The following is a 17,808-nucleotide window of genomic DNA, read 5'->3' on the forward strand; positions in this document are numbered from 1 at the left end:
AGCTCTAATTCACATAGACTCCTTTAAATTTTATTTTTTTTTTTTTTTTATCATGCTTCTTATAGAATCCATTTTACATCCAAATCTGGACAGATCTTCTACACAAGTCCCAAAAAACGAAATGGCCTTCTCTTTATTCTGATATTTAAATTTTCTCCAAAGTCATTTTCCCATCCCTCACTGTGATGTGCCATAATGATAGATATATTTATATGTATATATATATATATATATATATATATATATATATATATATATATATATATATATGTATGTATATATATATATATATATATATATATATATATATATATATATATATATATATATATGTAGTTATATTTTCCCTTTGTTCGTTTGGTACATAAAGTGAAATCATCAGTTGTTTGGCTGTGGTCTCTTAGTAGGCAAACAGGAAGGGGAGGAGCTTATGCAGGATCAGCAGGGTGATGTAAAGGAGTGGCTCAGTGATTGCCATGGTTCCGGAACCTGCAGATGACAGCGACAGAGAAAGAGAGAGAGAGAGAGAGAGAGAGAGAGAGAGAGAGAGAGAGAGAGAGAAAGTGCATGCTAAAATACATTCAATATCATCAGTTTTAGTTTTTTTTCAAACATTCATTTACCAAGAATATTAGCATTCATTTGAAAAACAGAGCATTTTCATTGCTTTTAGTCTGAGGACATTTATTGCATCCAAATCTGATTCAGCATGTGGGCCATATTTCATATTATTAAAGCCCTTCACATGGCTCTTTCTTAACGACTGCTCAGCAATTTCGCTCTTATCGCCTCATTCCTCCATGCAAGTTGACAATCTCACTTTACAAGTGCAAAACACAGTCAACTCAGCTGGAGAAGCGAAAAAAAATGGCACACATGCAGAGAAGAGCACTATAGGGGCCACAATGTAAGCTACATGTCCTTGTGTGGAACCCACATGACATTTCCTCTCTGTGACTGACAGCAAAACAGCAGCCCACGGGCCTTTTGAGCGCTAGCCAACAGCGGCACAGCAGAATACAGAAACAGATTGTGACAAGAACGCACTTACACGAACACACAACAAACACAAGGAAATGCCAGAAGGATACATTTAAATCACACATCCCTCCGATATAGACATGTATGCAAGACGTAAACACACTGGTAATGATTCACTGCTTAACGGGGCTGCAGCGCCGCTGACTTTTAGAGTGTGAAACGGCCGTCTGTTTTCTGCAGTTCAGATTTTCCCATGGCCATTTCTCACAACGCTCCTTTACTCTTTCTCTCCTGTCATCCCCGAGCAGATTAGCATGGCGTGCCAGGCCGCCTCGTGACAGGAACAGCTAGCTAGCACGGCGTAACACCAGCTCTAGGAGCATGTCTTACAGTGGGCTCCCGGAGCGTGTCCATATGTCTTAAGAAGCCACGTTTATTTTGGCCTCCTCTATTCTATCACCATTATTGCAGAGGGAAGAGGACGGTGTTGTACCCGTGCATGGTTGGTTGAGTTGGCGCAGGGCGGTCGGAAAACGGTGCGGTTCAATTTCATGCTCTTTCTCTAAAGTCAAACATTACAGCAGGGCTTGATTTGACACAAAGAAACATTCATCTCCCCTCTCTTTATTCTTTTAGCATTTCTATCTGAGACATAATTTTAGCTCTCTCACCATCAGAGTGCTATTTTTAAGTTTACGGGATTTTTGAAAACGGCGAATACGTCGAAAGAAAGAACAGGGCTATAATTTCCATTAAAAAAGTGAATTTTGGAAAAGCAAAAGGGAAAAAAAAAAATTCCAGAGCTATTATCAAATCGTGAATTATCAGAGAGTACATCAGCTGGAGAAGGGCACTTTTGAAACACTGCTTTGTGAAGCTTCAAAACCTTTGAACTTGTTTCGAACCAATAATTTGGAACATGTATCAACATGCCACTCACAGTTTTCAGAAGGCAATGCTTTGTTCCATCATAACATTTTCAAAGCATTTCTAAATTCCAGTGGTCTCAGTGAACCTATGAAACAATGTCAATATTATTTTGAACCAATCTGGGATCGGCTCTATGAACTTTTAGATATTTTACTGACAGATTTATATAACAAAATGGAATGGAGTTATATGTTTTTAACTGACCTGGTTAACCAAGCTCTCCATAAAACAAAACAAGCCCTACAATTTAATAAAACAAGACAAATTATAGACACTTCACATTTAATAGTATTAGATGATGTTTTTAAACTGCACTTTCAAATTTCAATTAGTTTTTTTTTTTTTTTTTAGATTTTTGGGCTCATTTTTTGTTGCATTTCCATCATTCTATGCAACAAACTTCACCAACGTGAATCTTCGACCACTTCGAAGCAGTGAATCGTTCAGTGCAGTTGATTCAGAGTTTTGAAAAGCTACCATCGACACCTACTGAGTTTACAGAATCATATCATGTTAGCCTACTTAAGTGTATGCATATTCTGTCCTCATTTTACACAGATCTAACAGCAGAAACATGCACTGCTTGAACAACTTGTTAATAGCGGAGAAGCTTTGTGTAATAAATGACATCGGTGGTGGGGAAAGAGTTTAAAACTGAAGCTATAGTGGGCATGAAACCGTAGGATCTTCCATAAATCGTCCTTCAAAATGTCGCTCTGCACGCAAAGAAAATCTCTTACCAAGGGACACGATAGATACACACAAGATTATACTAAACAAGGGTAAGTGAATACACGAACAGACGTGCAAATCAGCTAAAATGGCAAAGTCATGACCCTGACTGCTGTGGAAATAATTACAGTCAACATCGACGCAGAGGGCTTCTGTGTCCAGCTCATTACTCACATGCCATCGGTAATCTCCTCCTCTTCCTCATTTAACCCTCTAGAAAAGGACGTTAATCCGTCTGTTCGCTTAATAACATATTTAATGAACACACCCCAGTGATCAGGGTCAGTGCCATTTTTAATAATATTTTATAACCTTTCAGGGATTACGGTTCTCATACAGTGTGTAGACGGACGTATTATAATAGGAAAGGTAAATCGCATCCCTGCAAAAACCCGAGTTGTTTGTTTAATAATCCGTGCTGGTCCAGTAAGGGCATGCTCATCTGAATCATTTAGTTCTGCTAAATTTAATTTTAAGGATATTTAAGTAATATGCGAATTCAGGCACATCCTCAGTAGACTGACTGCATGCAGAACGTTTAGTCTCTAACATTCATTTCTGGGTCATTTGTTCCCATTGCCCGTTTTCTCACTCTTTTAACTATATGCTACATGAAGCATCCTGCCTCAGGTCTCGCCACAACCTTGAGATTACATTTTCATGTGGACTAGTCACTGTAAGAAGCAGAATCCAGTGATATTCACTTGCGTCCAGCCCTCGGGCCAAGCACAAATGACCTGACATTCTCCATTAGCGTCTCCTGATGCAATGCAGGGTACATGGTAATCTTAATGATGGCAAACCATCCTGAACCACGTGCAGCCCACTTCTGAATAATTTTATATCAGTAATGATATCAGTGTAATAACTGCAGTGTTCTTGCTGCATTACGGATTTTTTTTCAAGTAAGTCACGTTACATTTTGCTTTTATCAATTGTTTTCACTCCCTTCTGATCTCAGCAGGTGTTCTTACGTGGAGCTGTAATGGCCCTTGAGGGCCCACTGGGAGATCAGAAGCAATGGACTCCAAAGATGAAGGATTAGAGGGTTCCTGTGTGATCATATCTGCTGAGCTGAGGCCGTGTTCCTCTCCCTCTGAGGGATAATGGAGTTTCAGCGGCACACTCTGCACACCTCAAAATCCGATTGACTATGGATTGTGGAAACCGTGCTTTATAAGCTACAGGCATACGTTTGGCTGCCCCAGCATGCCTGTGAATGCAGAGGCTGATATACTAAATCAATGACACCTGCAAATGATTTTTCATTTCGAGAGCTTAAGATGCTGATGGATCTATAATGAGTTATAATATCAAAACCGTGGTCCAAACTGGCTGTGCAATTATGATATCTTCACATACAGTAAGCCTATAAACATGAAAAATAGAGATAGCTTAAAAGAAAAGGAGGGTGACACTCATTCCCTCCAGACAAGAGCAGAGCTTCAGCAAACAAGAAGATTTAAGCCTGAATGACTGAAAAAGGGGGATTATTGATCACACTAAGCCAACACACTCAGTATACATACTGATAATTAACCTATTTTTGCTATTTCACATTTACGAAAAGACATCCAAACAATATGTTTTTTTATGATTCATGTTTTGGCAGCAGCTATTTAAATGATTTACTTTTAACCAGATGAAGTACGAAAAGGCAACAAACAAGCAAGGCAACTCCAGCATTTGCCATGATCTGATAACAGGTGGTCAACACTAAATAGAGGTAGGAAATGGCTCTAAAAGAGGGTCTTTTGCGATCAGATCATTGAAAGCACATTGCATTTATAGTGGAAATGCTAATCCATCCTGATGTGTCTCAGATCACAGCGATGCATTGGTAATTGCCTAAAAGTGCGGTCACGTTTACTGCTGTATTGCTTTTTTTGTAGCCAAAATCCAATCAACAGGAATCCACACAATTGCAAATTTTGTGTGAGAGCAAAATATTCCACTTTGCAAATTATGCAACACGTTCTGTGTGAGCTATGCTTTACAGATCACTACACAATTGGCAACAGACAGTGGATCTTTTTTTCGCCATGAAATTTCATTAGTTTCACCACAGCTTAACACAAGTGTGCTGGGACATTTTGTGACAAAGCCAACCAAAACAAGTGAGCCAAAACAAGTCATGTAACACTGGTTTGTTCATTCAATAATGTTTGCAGCACTCAAAGCTCCAACGAAAGCATTACAGAGTGTGCTGGAACAAGAGGCGAGTGTCTCGATGAAGACTAAACTGCTTATAGGAGACCAGATGGAAACAGTAATGCATCTCGGTTGATCACTTGTGTTTGGATCATGTAATACAAATCTCCGTACTAGGTAGAAAAAGGTGGCACATCCAGAAATACGGTGGCGGTTACACTTTATTTTAAGGCACCCTTGTTACAGCGCAAGTACGCATTTAAGCACTGAGTGATATTAGGGCCTTTCGTAAATGTGGAACTACCCAATTTTGTACGCACCATAAGAACTAGGAACAGTTTTATTTCCAGGAACTTCGTTTGGAGGAACTAAAATAGCTCCTATATTAGAGTGGGGTTTAAAATAGTTTTAGGAACAATCAGTGATGTAAGTGTGTGATGGTTGACCAAACACGTGCGAAACACCAACTACCAGGCATTTTTAAAAAGCCATGTAAACATATTTTACCTGTTGTCTGCAGTGTTGTGTTCTTTTCTCAGCTTTGATGAGTTGTCATAAAAACATTAATCTTTTATCCCAACTTTTTCCTCTTTTTCCTGCTGCCAGTGCGAACACAACCAGGTAAATGGCCTGGTGGAGAAACTGGTCCTCTAGGAACTACCCTGCTGACTAGTTCCAGAACTATCAAGAACTACGCAGTGCTTACTACTTACTAAATTGTTAGGGTTAAGATTAGCATTTGGCTTAGGGTTTCTTGCATGTAATTATGCATAATTTACTGCTATTATAATAGTGAGTACATCTAACGTGTGTAACAAGAAACCTTAAAATAAAGTGTTACCCAAGTCTTACACCTAGTGCATGGTGTAAGTGTAAAACAAGGTAAGATGCTGGTATTTACAGCATTAATTAGTTGTAGAAACTACAGCAAATGGCATCTTGTTTAGGCTATGTGCAAATACACCCATGAATAGAAGTAACACACTTAAGGGATTGTCTGAGTTGTTGGGCAGAGTTAGTGAAAACACTCTTATTCAACAAGGTTGGCTGCTATATTTGAAACACTGCCATTTTCGGTGTTAATTGTTCCCTCAATTTGACGTCCCTAGTGAATAATGAAATGAATAAATGAACAAACCGCATTTCTGTCAAGTTTAAGTTCAAACTGTGGACACACTGCCTCGACTGAAATAGCTGAAATAGTCATGAAGCATAAATCGTATTTTTATCCGGATTGTCCATTTTTTCTGCCGCCCCCCATTTTTAAACCTATTTCTACGCTGATTTTCGCCAGCTATCACATATCTATTATTCATGCTCTAATGTTTTATGTTCAGGCTTACCTTCATCTTTCTCTCCCTTTCGCTCTCTCGCTGTCTATGTGAGTCATGTAGCCAAACAAAAGCTAGATTGAGACAACGTTCCCCTTGATTTCCCTAGTGGAGTCAGCAGGTACACAACTAAGCACAGTGTCCCAACATGACAGAAGCAGAGATGAAACAATTAACACTCGCCTAAGAGCGCTGAAGTGCTTCCCACACAGTGACAATGCACAAACACATCCAGTTAAAAAATGTCTGCGGGTGGGGGGGGTCTGCAGCTGGATGAGGCTCATCAGTTAAGTGTGAAAGCTGTCCAGCGGCACTAAACACTAGGCTTTTGCCTTCAAGCATGCAATCAGCCCACCACCGCAGCCCCCTGTGCTCGCTCTCAAGGGGGAACGCAATTTGATAACAGGTGTTTTAAGTTTGCAAAATGTGTGGGAGGCAAAAATGTGCTTGAAAGGTAAGCAAAACTGAATAAAGTGTGACACGTGTGCTCGGCATAATTATAATGCGCGCAAAATAACCAGATTGACGTTCGAGCGCATTAGATGAAGAGGGGACCGCCGAGTTCTGAGAAAACACACAGACGCACAAACAGAGGCTAGATTAAAACAGATGTGCGGCTGGAGTGATATAAACTTATCAAGGGTGCCAAGGTCAACAGAGGTGGCATGATGCATTGTGGGTAGAGATTGCATAAGCCAGTTTGTGCTTTGATTCCCGTTGTATTTCTTTCCCTCTTTTTAGTCTCGTTCCAAAAAAATGTTTGGTTTGTTTCACAAAAGAAAAGTAAGTTCTGCTGCTTTCAAGCAACGCGAGGGTGAATAAATTACTGCTTATTTAAAACATTTCCCCTTTTTCGCCCTCTCCTGCTCCCCTTTCTGAAGCAAACAGCCATATGCAGAGGTAAATCTTAAAATTAAGTTGCAAATTAGATTATTCTAACCTGGGAGTCTTTGTAAAAGTATTTTAACATCACTTTGACCTGAGGGCAAACACAAAGCTTAATAATACAATCAGGAAGCAATGGTATTAATACGAAATGAGTTTCGGAATTAATTAAACAAGCAGTATGCTGAGACAATGTCTTATTCCAGTAAATCACATTTAATTATAGAGCACGTCTGCAAAATCGCACATCTCACGAGGAGGCGATCAGACCTGCATTTCTTCTTGGCCTCGGTGGGCATTTGGAGGGCCACTTGCAAAAGCGCAATGAGGTAATCTGCTCTTTCCAGTAAGGACAGACATGCCACCCAGCCCTGCTGGGAAAAATAACAAATAAAAGAAGCGAAAGCAGCAAGAGGCAATTCGATGCACCTGACAGCGTGTAGAAGGCCAAGCTTATCAGCTCCCGCCCGTGGCATTCCTTTAATATTAATTGTTTCTGCCACTCAATGAGATGACATTGTGGAAAACTGACAGATGCATGTTTCCAAAAGAAGAGGTATGTGTGTGCGCGACGGAGAAAGGGAGTGAGCGTGAGCGGCGATGGGTGCCTTTTCTTTCTCTCCTCGGAAGCTGATAGTGTGGTCAGAACTGAAAGGTGCAATCCTTCAAATGTGGCAGATGACTCTTTAACCTTCTCACTTCAATGACAAAAACAGAGCTCCTAACCAAAAGAGGAAAAAGACAAATTTGAGATCCTTCTGTCCATGTTAAATGTGCTCAAGCGTTTACTGACACTAGCGCTGGTTCGCTGGTTCGGTCGTAAAATCCATAGTATTCAGAAATGTAATATGCCAAACAATAATAATAATAATAATAATAATAATAATAATAATATCAAATAAGGTAAAACTAGAAATCTAGCATTGTAGATTTTATACCATGGCTTGAATTTCCAAAAAAAGGTAAATAACCAGATTACACAATAAGATTCAATTTTTTTTTTAATAAACATGCCTAATTAATGACTAAGTATGACAAGCCAACAGTTAATCTATCCTAAAGGGAAAACAATAAAGCATGGGATGGTACAAAACTAGAGAAAGAGAAATAAAGCCCAAAATGAAATACCGTGGAGGATCAGAGCACTGGCCCTCTTAATGTCCGACATGCTCGCCAAATGGCTGCCTCCATGTCTGGCTGCACTAAAGATAGGGCTGGCTGAGCATGCTGGCACGCATACAGTCTCTCCCACATGTGCTCACAAACATGGATGTATATATATACACCTGGCTGACACGGTCCAAAAACTGTTTGTGCCACTATTTTATATAGGATCAAGAAATACTGCATTAAGAAAGGCTATATTTGCTCAATAAATAAACATTTGACATTTTTATGTTGCACGGGAAATTTGTTGAAGCCTGTTTAAAAGCATTACATATTTTATTTGTATCAAACAAACATCATCAAAAATATATGCTACAATTTTGGGGCCAGCAAAAGATTAATGTTTTAGTATTTAGTATTTTTTTCATACAGTGGAAGTCAATGGCTACCATCAAGTGTTTGGTTACCCACATTTCTCAAAATATCAAATTTTTTTCTCAACGGAAACAAGAAAATTCATGCAGATTTTTGACAATTTAGACGTGACCGATTCTGTGGATTTGTGTGAACTGTCCCTTAAAGGCATCACAGAGGATTGTGAGAATCCTCAGAGAAATCTTGGTCTATTTTCGGCTTCCATTTTGTGTTTTTTGTACTTTTTAATGTGTTTAATTGTTATTTATCAACACGAATAAATGTTAGAGCACGGTCAATTTTCTGAACAATTTTAAATGTCATAAAACAACCTAACATAATACAACCTAAGTGACATACGATGCTGTTGTTTTTTATGTTAAAACCCTAATAGAGGCTAAGTCACTGTAAGACCAGGCAGATATAAAGATGCGAAATTATTAAAAAGGTTACTTGTAACACCATTATAAACTCTGTATATCCTAGTACTTTCAAACCATGGTTCTTGATATTGTTACAAATGCTTTAGAAAAAAAATATACGTAATAGAATTACCTTCCTATTATGAGAATCTAAAATCTAACCTGATATTCACATTAAAAGTAAACTGTTACAGGATGTTCATCCTTGCTCACCACCGGTGTCCTAGAACTGTTGACAGGGGTCTCTCGTGAGACTTGACTACAGTTAGAGTCAACTATAACTGTAAACATCACTGCATCAGTCTGTAGTCCACAGTGTTTAGAAGTCACTGCAGGGTAATGCATCCCTGCCACAAACAAACTCCTCTGGCTCAGCTAGAGACTTTATGTAATCACCCTCTGTTGTCTGCAGGAATCACTCCTGCAGTGACAGAAGCCAGAGTCAGAACACACCCAACCCTTTAAATCCCCAATGAAGCCCCCAATAAATAGAAGCCCTGACCTCAAGGCAAGAGTTAAAGAGACAAGGTGATATCTTGATGACCTCTCTGTCACGCTGCACCGTGGTCATAAAGAGACAAAAAAGGGTCGAGACTGATGCGCAGAGGCTGGACAGATCGCAACGGCACTTCCTGCTTAAGACAGACATGGTGTCGCCAGCAGCTTTTATCTCTTGCATTTTCGCAGAGAACAGAGTACACGATAGATAAGGCATCACCCACAGAAAACACACACACACACTTTTAAACTGCCTACTGAGCAGACAGAGGTTCGATATGGCACGGTGACAAATTAAACCTCGCAGCAAATGTGATTATTGTGAGATGTGCCCCACCGAATAGTGTGTATGGGTCAGAACGACACGTCCTCACGGTGATTGTAAAACCTGACATTACCAATCCTCAGGGGTGCAGCCGACTGTCCCCACGAGCAAAGCTTAATAAACATCGTAATAACGCCTTTATGAAAATCTGCAAATGCAGTGTACCGGGAGGGTTTAGGCTTAGGGATAAAGACATAAAACATTATTAGCTCACTATAAAAAAAAGTTCCACCTTGATAGAAAAGCAATACAGGTTTTGCCTGTTCGAAATATCATCACAAGAATAATGAAATCTGAAATAGCCTACACTGTGGAGGCTTGCATATGGTCTATATGCAAAAAAAACAAAAACAACAACAAATAAATAGATTTGTGAAATTAAACTTGGGTGAGGTTTAGCCTCCTCACATTACAAATTTCGGAAACACAGAAAGCTAGCTCTCTCAGAAGGCATGTCAAAAGCAAAAATGCATTTACTGGTATCATGGAGATACTTTTAGGACTAAAACACGCATTAATTTTACATATCGATTTACGAATCAGTTTGATATAACGTCCCATTTTCTGCATTTCAATGCGAGCCACATTATACTACTACTAACGCGCTAACTCCGCGTTAAAACACACACGCGATCAAACGTCGAACGCCTGATTATTTTTCCTCCCTGGACCGCTCGGTGTCGCTGTTGTACCGTGACTCACCGGATCCGTGCTGTTGTCTCAGGATAGACGAGTTGCCCGGCCGAGGCGAAGCTGACGACTTGTCTGCGGAGCCTGTCGTAGTCGTCGAAGGGGGAGCGGGTCCTATTCCAACCGGCGGAGGCACGCCTGGTTTTCCCTGACCCTGGCCCGGCTCGGAAGTGGCCCGTCCACCCGTCGCTGTGTTGCTGTTCCTCAGCGGCCATCGGTTCTGGATGTGAGACACGGCCTCCTCGGCCAGCATTCCCTCGCGGGGTGTCACGCGCAGAGTGGCCTGCACCTTGTATTCCTGAGTCTCATCAGAGTACAAGTCCAAAACCCGACACTCATACACTCCCTCGTCCTCCTTCCGCACGCCCGATAGGCTGAGCTTGTGGGAAATAGCGTTGCCCTGGACCCTCACCGTCTGTTCACCAACAGATAAATAGCACGTCACGACAGGTTTTGTTGACATCACGGTTTTGGCAGCCCAGTCTCATTAGCCACTTGGTTCGTATTATTTACCACTGAACAAAACATAGTTATTACAGGGGTGGAGCTGGTCAGCGCTCAAATTGTTGTCTTAAAAAAGTGCATCTATAGGCTAGAAATGAGCCTATAATAAGCAAGTCGCTGCTTTTAGCAAGTTTAATTAGTGCTATATTTTCTTTATGCGTAGCTAAATAGATCTTTTCGAACCTGTGTTAGCCCTGGAGGTAACCATAGCAACGGTATGCCCTAGAACTTCGAGTTAGGAACGGTTTGGAACGCTTCGTCGGCGAAACAAGCAGCTGACTGTCATCATTTATCTCTCTATTCGTTACAGATTCACGTCTCACAAGCAGGCTGTAGTTTATCAAAAGTAGTAGCCGTGCGCAGTGAGATTTGAGTGAATCCAACTTCACAAGAATGAGTCCCAATTACTTATAGAACTAGCGTTTTCGAAAACCATTCTAACAGCCACACAATAGCACTCACTTTTTAAAAATGCTATAATAATAGTTGAAATTTAATTTAGACTGCGGACAACTACAAACAGGTCAGTACTATGCTACTTATTTAGTTTTTAATTTGACCTTTGTAAATAAAAAAAATACATTTTTTTCTTGTTTTGGAAAATAAATCCACGAAAGACGTCTATCATTATTTATCTTACACAAATGGCAGCTGAAAAATCAACAGATCTGTTTGCACTCATACCTTCAAAAAGTACAGAGGAAGAAATGTCGCAACTTTCATTAACAATTAATTAATTTTTCTCATTCATACTTTATTTTCTTTCTTCAAGCGGGATGCCGATTCTACCGAACATTGCAAAAAGTTGAGAGATCCAAAAAAATACGGTTAGTATTTATCATACTCACGCTTATTTTCGTGGCGTCCCGGTGGGCAACCTGTAAAAGATCACATAAAAAACGACATGAGTAGTCAGCATGAGTAGTTTAATTAGGCTACGAAGTTGTCACGATGCCACTGTGCATTTTTTATTGACGCATGAAAGACGTTACAATTAATAATAAACGAGAGGGCCGTTCATTTGGAGTAGCACCATGGACAGCGACAGTTCCCTCTGAGGCTCTTTTGCGGATCTTTCTCATAGCTATATGGCACATCTAGTGTTTTATAAGTCACTTTCAATACAGGATACCCTCGGGTTCAGTGACAAAAGCAAAGATGCAGGGATATACTTTATTTTGGTTTGGTTAGTCATTCAGTGATTGATTTGTCTCTTGTATAGGGGACCATCTCAGGGTTTGGTAAACACCTCGTGCCGTTTATTCAGGCTACTTATTATTTATTTATTTCGTATAATTAAGCATGACATCACACCCCCATTCTTCCTCCCAGTGCCCATCCGCAGACACGCAACCCGACTTGATTCAGGCAAATAAATTAATAATCAATCGCCTCGGCGGCGTTTAATTGAGATCGCTCGTCACGAGGGATCCGGCCGGACGCATCTGGACGCGTGAAGCCCGACGCATCCCAAAAGCGCTTCTGGTGCGACTCAAATGAGAGCTTGAAGGGGAAAATAGTCTGTGTTCAAACGAAAGCTCCTTTACCTTGGCTCTGTTGGCCGGAGCGCTAATTTGCAGTTCGTGAGCGAGCTCCTTAGGGGCCGCTTCCTTGAGGTACCACCACTGAATCTCCAGAGAGAACGGCGAGACTCCGACGGCTCGAAAAGCGCACGGCATCTCTATGTCCTCGCCCTCACCGACGCTCACATCTTTGGGCACTTCAGTAAATGTGGCTTATGAGGAAAACACATCAACAGCAGATTGTGCGATTAAAAGAAACCCCTCAAATAGATTACATATATGAGATAACACGCAACCATAGGCTATTTTGCGTTTTAAAAGCTTTGTTATAAACTGCATTTAGCCTGTGATATTACGGTACAGATTGAGAGTAGGTTCCATTCTCCACACGTAATCATTCAATGCACTACTTTCACTACCCATATGCATTTAATAACAGGTTCAGTACGCCTCCGTATGGCAGGGAAAACAAAACAATGAAACTTAAGCAAGAACAATGCAGTGATTTCACATGAGTAAAAAAAAAAAGAAGAGGGAAAGTAACAGAATCGCGACAGACTGCTCGTGCTGACTAAATGCGCAACATGGGAGAGACGAAAATCCGTTCAAGTTTACTCACCATTTACACAAAATAGCAGGGGCGCATTCAGAATGAAATAATAAAGGACGCTGTGGAGTCCCCGTTTTTCCATGTCATAAATAAGGTGGTCAGATTGGAGAACGAGTGGAAGCGGTCATCTGACCTGGAGAAACGGGCTTTATTTCATTGCCATCTCCATAACTGCGTCTCGCACCGGGTTTCTGCTTTTTAAGATATAGTTTCTTCCCCCGAAACGTAGAGTAAAAGGACTGGAATCTCCAAATACGATACTCCGAAACGACGCTGCGTCAGTCAAACAAAATGTAAAATCCAATGTTGCGGACCAGAAGACTCCCTTTCTGTTGGGAAAACTGTGTGTGAAAAAAAAGTGTTATTCTCTTGAGTAAGTATCCTTCGCCCCTAAAGAATCCTCTGTTCCACCGTTTGCTTATCAAGGTAAAACTTGCTTTCAACAGTAGGGAATCTGCTCACTTTGGTCTCCATAAAAAGAGAAAAAATCCGCGATTCGTTTCCGCCACCCATCACAAAACAATCCCGTGTCTAAACGCTCAAACCAAAAAAAAACGAAAAAAAAAATAACGTCGGAGGACAAGAGGTTTCCTCGACGTTTTTTTTAAGGAGCAGTTAAGCGCCTAAACGAAGAAGCGGCATCTGTGGATCGTTCCAGCTCGCGCCACCGGAACCCTCTGCTTTGTGTGTGAGCGCGTGAGCAGCGAGGAGGCGCTTTGGCATTTCCAGACCACTGACAGACTGACGGGGTTTGGGAGCAAACTAACCGTCTCTGTCTCTCAAATCAGCATACGGCTCGACCAATAAGAGGAAAACCGTACCAGCGGACGTACAACTGAAAATAAAAAAGCGCTTCTGCGACTGACGCGGTTTACTCTGCGAGAGCAACAAGCGACCGCTCGAGTCATGACCAGCAGTATTTCATTTTAATATGAAAGTCCGATATCTCAGATTAGGCGGTCGCTTTTAATCTCTTTCCGTCCCATTATTTGCCTCTGGTAATAATACCACCGAGGTAATCTGTCTTTCTTCTCCCCCCTGCTGGAAAATCCAGATTAACTGTTTTGGAACACGCTGGTTTCTAGCTGGTCCGAGATGGTTATTAGATAGTATACTGTGGTAGACCCTCATGGACCAGGAGGAGAAGTTACCATTTGGTCAAACACGGCCAAGCGTCCAGTGACCTGCTAGAACCAGCTGATGTCCATATTATAGCAGAAACCACCACTACAGTGTGCTCCAAAGCACAGTTACGATAATAAGGTAGATTTTCCGTAGGACTGGCAGTCAGTCAAAATAAAAATCTGCACACCTCCTTTAGCCTGTTCTTCACAGGATTCCAGGAAGCAAGGCTTCGGTCTTAAGCCTTTTTCAGCTCTCGTTCTATAAATATGAACAAAATTACAGTGGTTATTATTAGTGTTCGGTGCTTAGATTCTGCATAAGCGGGGACACTGCAGGTGTCTGCTGGTCTTGGTTTGGATACCTAGAGAGCAAAGCGATTGCTGATAAGGCACGTGAATGCAATTTAATCATGGGAAATCAGACAAACGTATAATAGCTTTAAAGTTATACAAAATCAATAAAAGAATGCCCACATATAAGGCCATGTATTGATATGGCTAATAATAATAACAATATTTGTAATAATAATTTAGCTTTTATTATCATTAGTGTGGCTTGTATATAAAAGCTATTAAGACACTAGATCTTTGTAGATCCATATTCTAATGCCGTAAGACATGTGTATTACAAATACAGACATATTCATTCACACGGAATTGAAGGATGTGTCACCATATCTGACCACTAATCCAGCATTGTCCCCGGAGTCCCGGGCTTGTGCAGCAAGAGTGCTTCTCTGGCTGAATCCTAAAACAGCCCTCCCTCCCAGCTGCCTGCCTGCCAATAATGTAGCACTTGTTCACCCCTACACTCCCATTAGCACTTCACCAACACAGAAAAGGAAGAGAGGAACCGAGAGAGAGAGAGACAGAGAGAAAGAGAGAGTTAAAGGGAGAAACGGGGCGAGGGCGCTATTGAAATTAGGCTTTTGCCCATTAATGATGAGTTGGCGCTCAAGAGATGGTGAGAAAGGAAACGTAAGCGCGCTCAATGTGGTTAAAATACAAAATGAGAACGTACGGGACTGAGAGGGACAACACGGGGAGTAAGAGGAGTATCAGACAGAGAGGGATTGAACAGTAATCTGTCCTTCTGTTGGAGGAAGATACTCATCAGTCAAGTACTTTGACAACATTTCCCAATGTATTCTGTAAGAGAGTGAGTGCGTTTTTGTTTTCCTTTCCCCGCCGTCATATCGCTCTCCTCGTTTTTTGTATTTTCGTAAAGGCGACAGCAGGACTAGCGCTAGTGTTTACCTTAGAGTCGGAGGCTAAACCTTTACACAGCATAATGTTTTTTTTTTTGCTGAACACGCTCCGTCTCGTCGTGCATGTCCACAAAACAGATGCTCACGATGAGCTCATAGTACATATATTTGAACATTTCTGGTACGGGTGCAAGGTTTGTGTACACACACAAAAACACACAGAGACTTTCCAGAGATTTAAAGTAATGCTTGCATTACTGTGCAAAGCACTGCAAAGATCAGTTCAAAAATATATTTGCTTAACAGAAACGGACTGTACTGATAAAACATGCGATAAAAAGTTAGAAACGGAAATGTTCTATTTCAAACAAATCTAATTTTTAAACTTTATACTGATCAATGAAATCTTAAACAAATCTTGAAGAAAAACAACATATTTAATAACGAGAAGAAATGCTTCTTGAGCATCAAAATGTGCTTTGAGGAATATTATGACAATGAATACTGGAGCAATGATTGAAAATGCAGCTTTTCTGGAATAACAAATATTAATTTATACGTTTTTAATTGATTTATAACAATAAATGCCTAACACAAACATGCGCACACTTTATATAGATGTAAATAAATATGTAAGTGTAAATATGTGAACAATTGTTAATAAAGAAAAATCATTTATTATAACCTATATCACGATGACTCACGTTTGGCACTAAGCGTAGATGAATCTCATCAGAGTCTGTCACTAACGATGAGTGCCTTTTGGGTCTGAACCATCTGCACCCGTCACTTCTTAAAACCGCACAGAAGCTAGTGTGACAGCAGGCTACATCTAAGGCCTGCTTTAATAATAGATAATAACCATTATACACCGCCGTCGATTTAAAATACAAGCAAATGACTGAACTGTATGATGGCATGCATTATCTGCAGGCTTTAATTTCTAGGTAATTCCCATAATCCCAAAGATAAACTGTCACATTCTGTAAGCAGTTAAAGATAAGCCATGGCACCGTGGTTTGAATTTGGGAAAAAATTACTCTGCGGAAATGTCGTGTGAAGGCAAACGTGACGTGAGCGAGAGATGGTATTCAGAGTCGGACAACTGCGTCACCTTTAGTACGAGAAACAGATCAGACAACGAACGGTCACAAGCCTATTTTCTTGCTTTTTTTTTGCACATGGAGAGTCGTGACGTTACAATGGTGCACGGACCAAGGTCTCTTCAAGTTTTCCCGTCAGCCGGCTGATGCCGTCTAAAATCTCACATCTCTTATGCTGTTGCACAGCATTTAGCAGAAAGCACAATGAGATATTTATGATCTCTGGGAGGCTGTGTCTGCTGCTGGCCAGTCTCGAGAGTAAGAAAACTAGTTATGCCAGGGTGACAGCAATTCTGTCTAATTCATGAGCAAGCAATGTGATATTAATGCATGTGGCACAGTAGATGTAGCTTGCAATGTAATTTAAAGCAACTCAGCTGATAGCACTCGGAAGTTCTCCATCATGTCCATGCTATTTTTCCACCACTAAACCAAAGAGGCTACAATGTTCAGGTTTTTCTTTTACTTTTCCCCGGTATGCCTGCTTGAGTGATCTGCTACGGTTCAGAAATGGTGGGGTATTCTATTTTCAAATAGTTTTACATGACACTAAACAGAAATGGACATTGGTAAAGGTAACATTGGAGATTGCAGATGGACGCTTTAAGAAAACCTTTTATTTCTACAGTTGCATTCTGCGCCTAATTTAATTCTGCAAATTATGCTCTTGCTTTCCAACACTTGTGCATTGATAAATGTGCTGCTACACTTAAACGAATAAGAAAGACAGACTTAATATGTTCAACTGATGGTTTCTGAACATCCAGTCCTTGGCCCTCCCTGCTATAATCAAAATGTAGAAGAGACTCAGAAAGTCTTATTGACCTATTCTCAAATTTGTTCACAATATAAAGGTTTATGTCAATAAATCAAAATGTAATTTCATTTGCAATGGAGAAACACAGACAGTTCCATCTTCCAAGACTTCCAAGACCCTGACATCAGCTTACAAATCTTTATCTGACATTATTTGCTATCAAGTAAGATTTTTTTATTATTTATGTTTTGGCATTTGAAAGAATTATCAATGCTGCATTTATTTGATATAAAATGTACCGTATTATTGTGAAATATTATAATTAACACATCACAACTGTTTATAATACATACAAATATAATTATGATAAATAATAACTTTTTTTCTATTATGATATAGTTCAAAATTTTATTTATTCCATATATTCAAAGCTGAATTTTCAGAAGCCGTTACTCCAGTATTCAGTGAAACATTATTCAGAAACCATTCTAATATGTGGTTAATATTTTTGTG

General features: G+C 40.3%; 1 protein-coding gene across 1 annotated transcript; it reads right to left on the reverse strand.

Annotated features, from left to right (window-relative positions):
• Positions 1-291: 291 nt before the first annotated feature.
• On the reverse strand, positions 292-13,921 carry vstm2b (V-set and transmembrane domain containing 2B). Its single transcript, XM_043243325.1, has 5 exons — positions 13,113-13,921; positions 12,518-12,705; positions 11,819-11,848; positions 10,479-10,881; positions 292-489 (listed from the first exon to the last, which is right to left on the reverse strand). The coding sequence occupies exons 1-5, from the start codon at positions 13,183-13,185 to the stop codon at positions 401-403; spliced, it is 783 nt and encodes a 260-aa protein (XP_043099260.1). The 5' UTR covers positions 13,186-13,921; the 3' UTR covers positions 292-400.
• Between the last annotated feature and the right edge of the window lie 3,887 nt (positions 13,922-17,808).

Source organism: Puntigrus tetrazona, chromosome 7 (genome assembly GCF_018831695.1).
Source record: "Puntigrus tetrazona isolate hp1 chromosome 7, ASM1883169v1, whole genome shotgun sequence".
Taxonomy (NCBI): domain Eukaryota; kingdom Metazoa; phylum Chordata; class Actinopteri; order Cypriniformes; family Cyprinidae; genus Puntigrus; species Puntigrus tetrazona.

Excerpts from the sequence above, each read along its gene's own strand:
- vstm2b (XM_043243325.1), bottom strand. The coding sequence starts at position 13,185 with ATGGAAAAACGGGGACTCCACAGCGTCCTTTATTATTTCATTCTGAAT. Across the intron at positions 11,849-12,517 it reads CTCCGGCCAACAGAGCCAAG|GTTGCCCACCGGGACGCCAC; the intron begins GTAAAGGAGCTT and ends GATCTTTTACAG. Across the intron at positions 490-10,478 it reads GAGACAACAGCACGGATCCG|GTTCCGGAACCATGGCAATC; the intron begins GTGAGTCACGGT and ends TGTCATCTGCAG.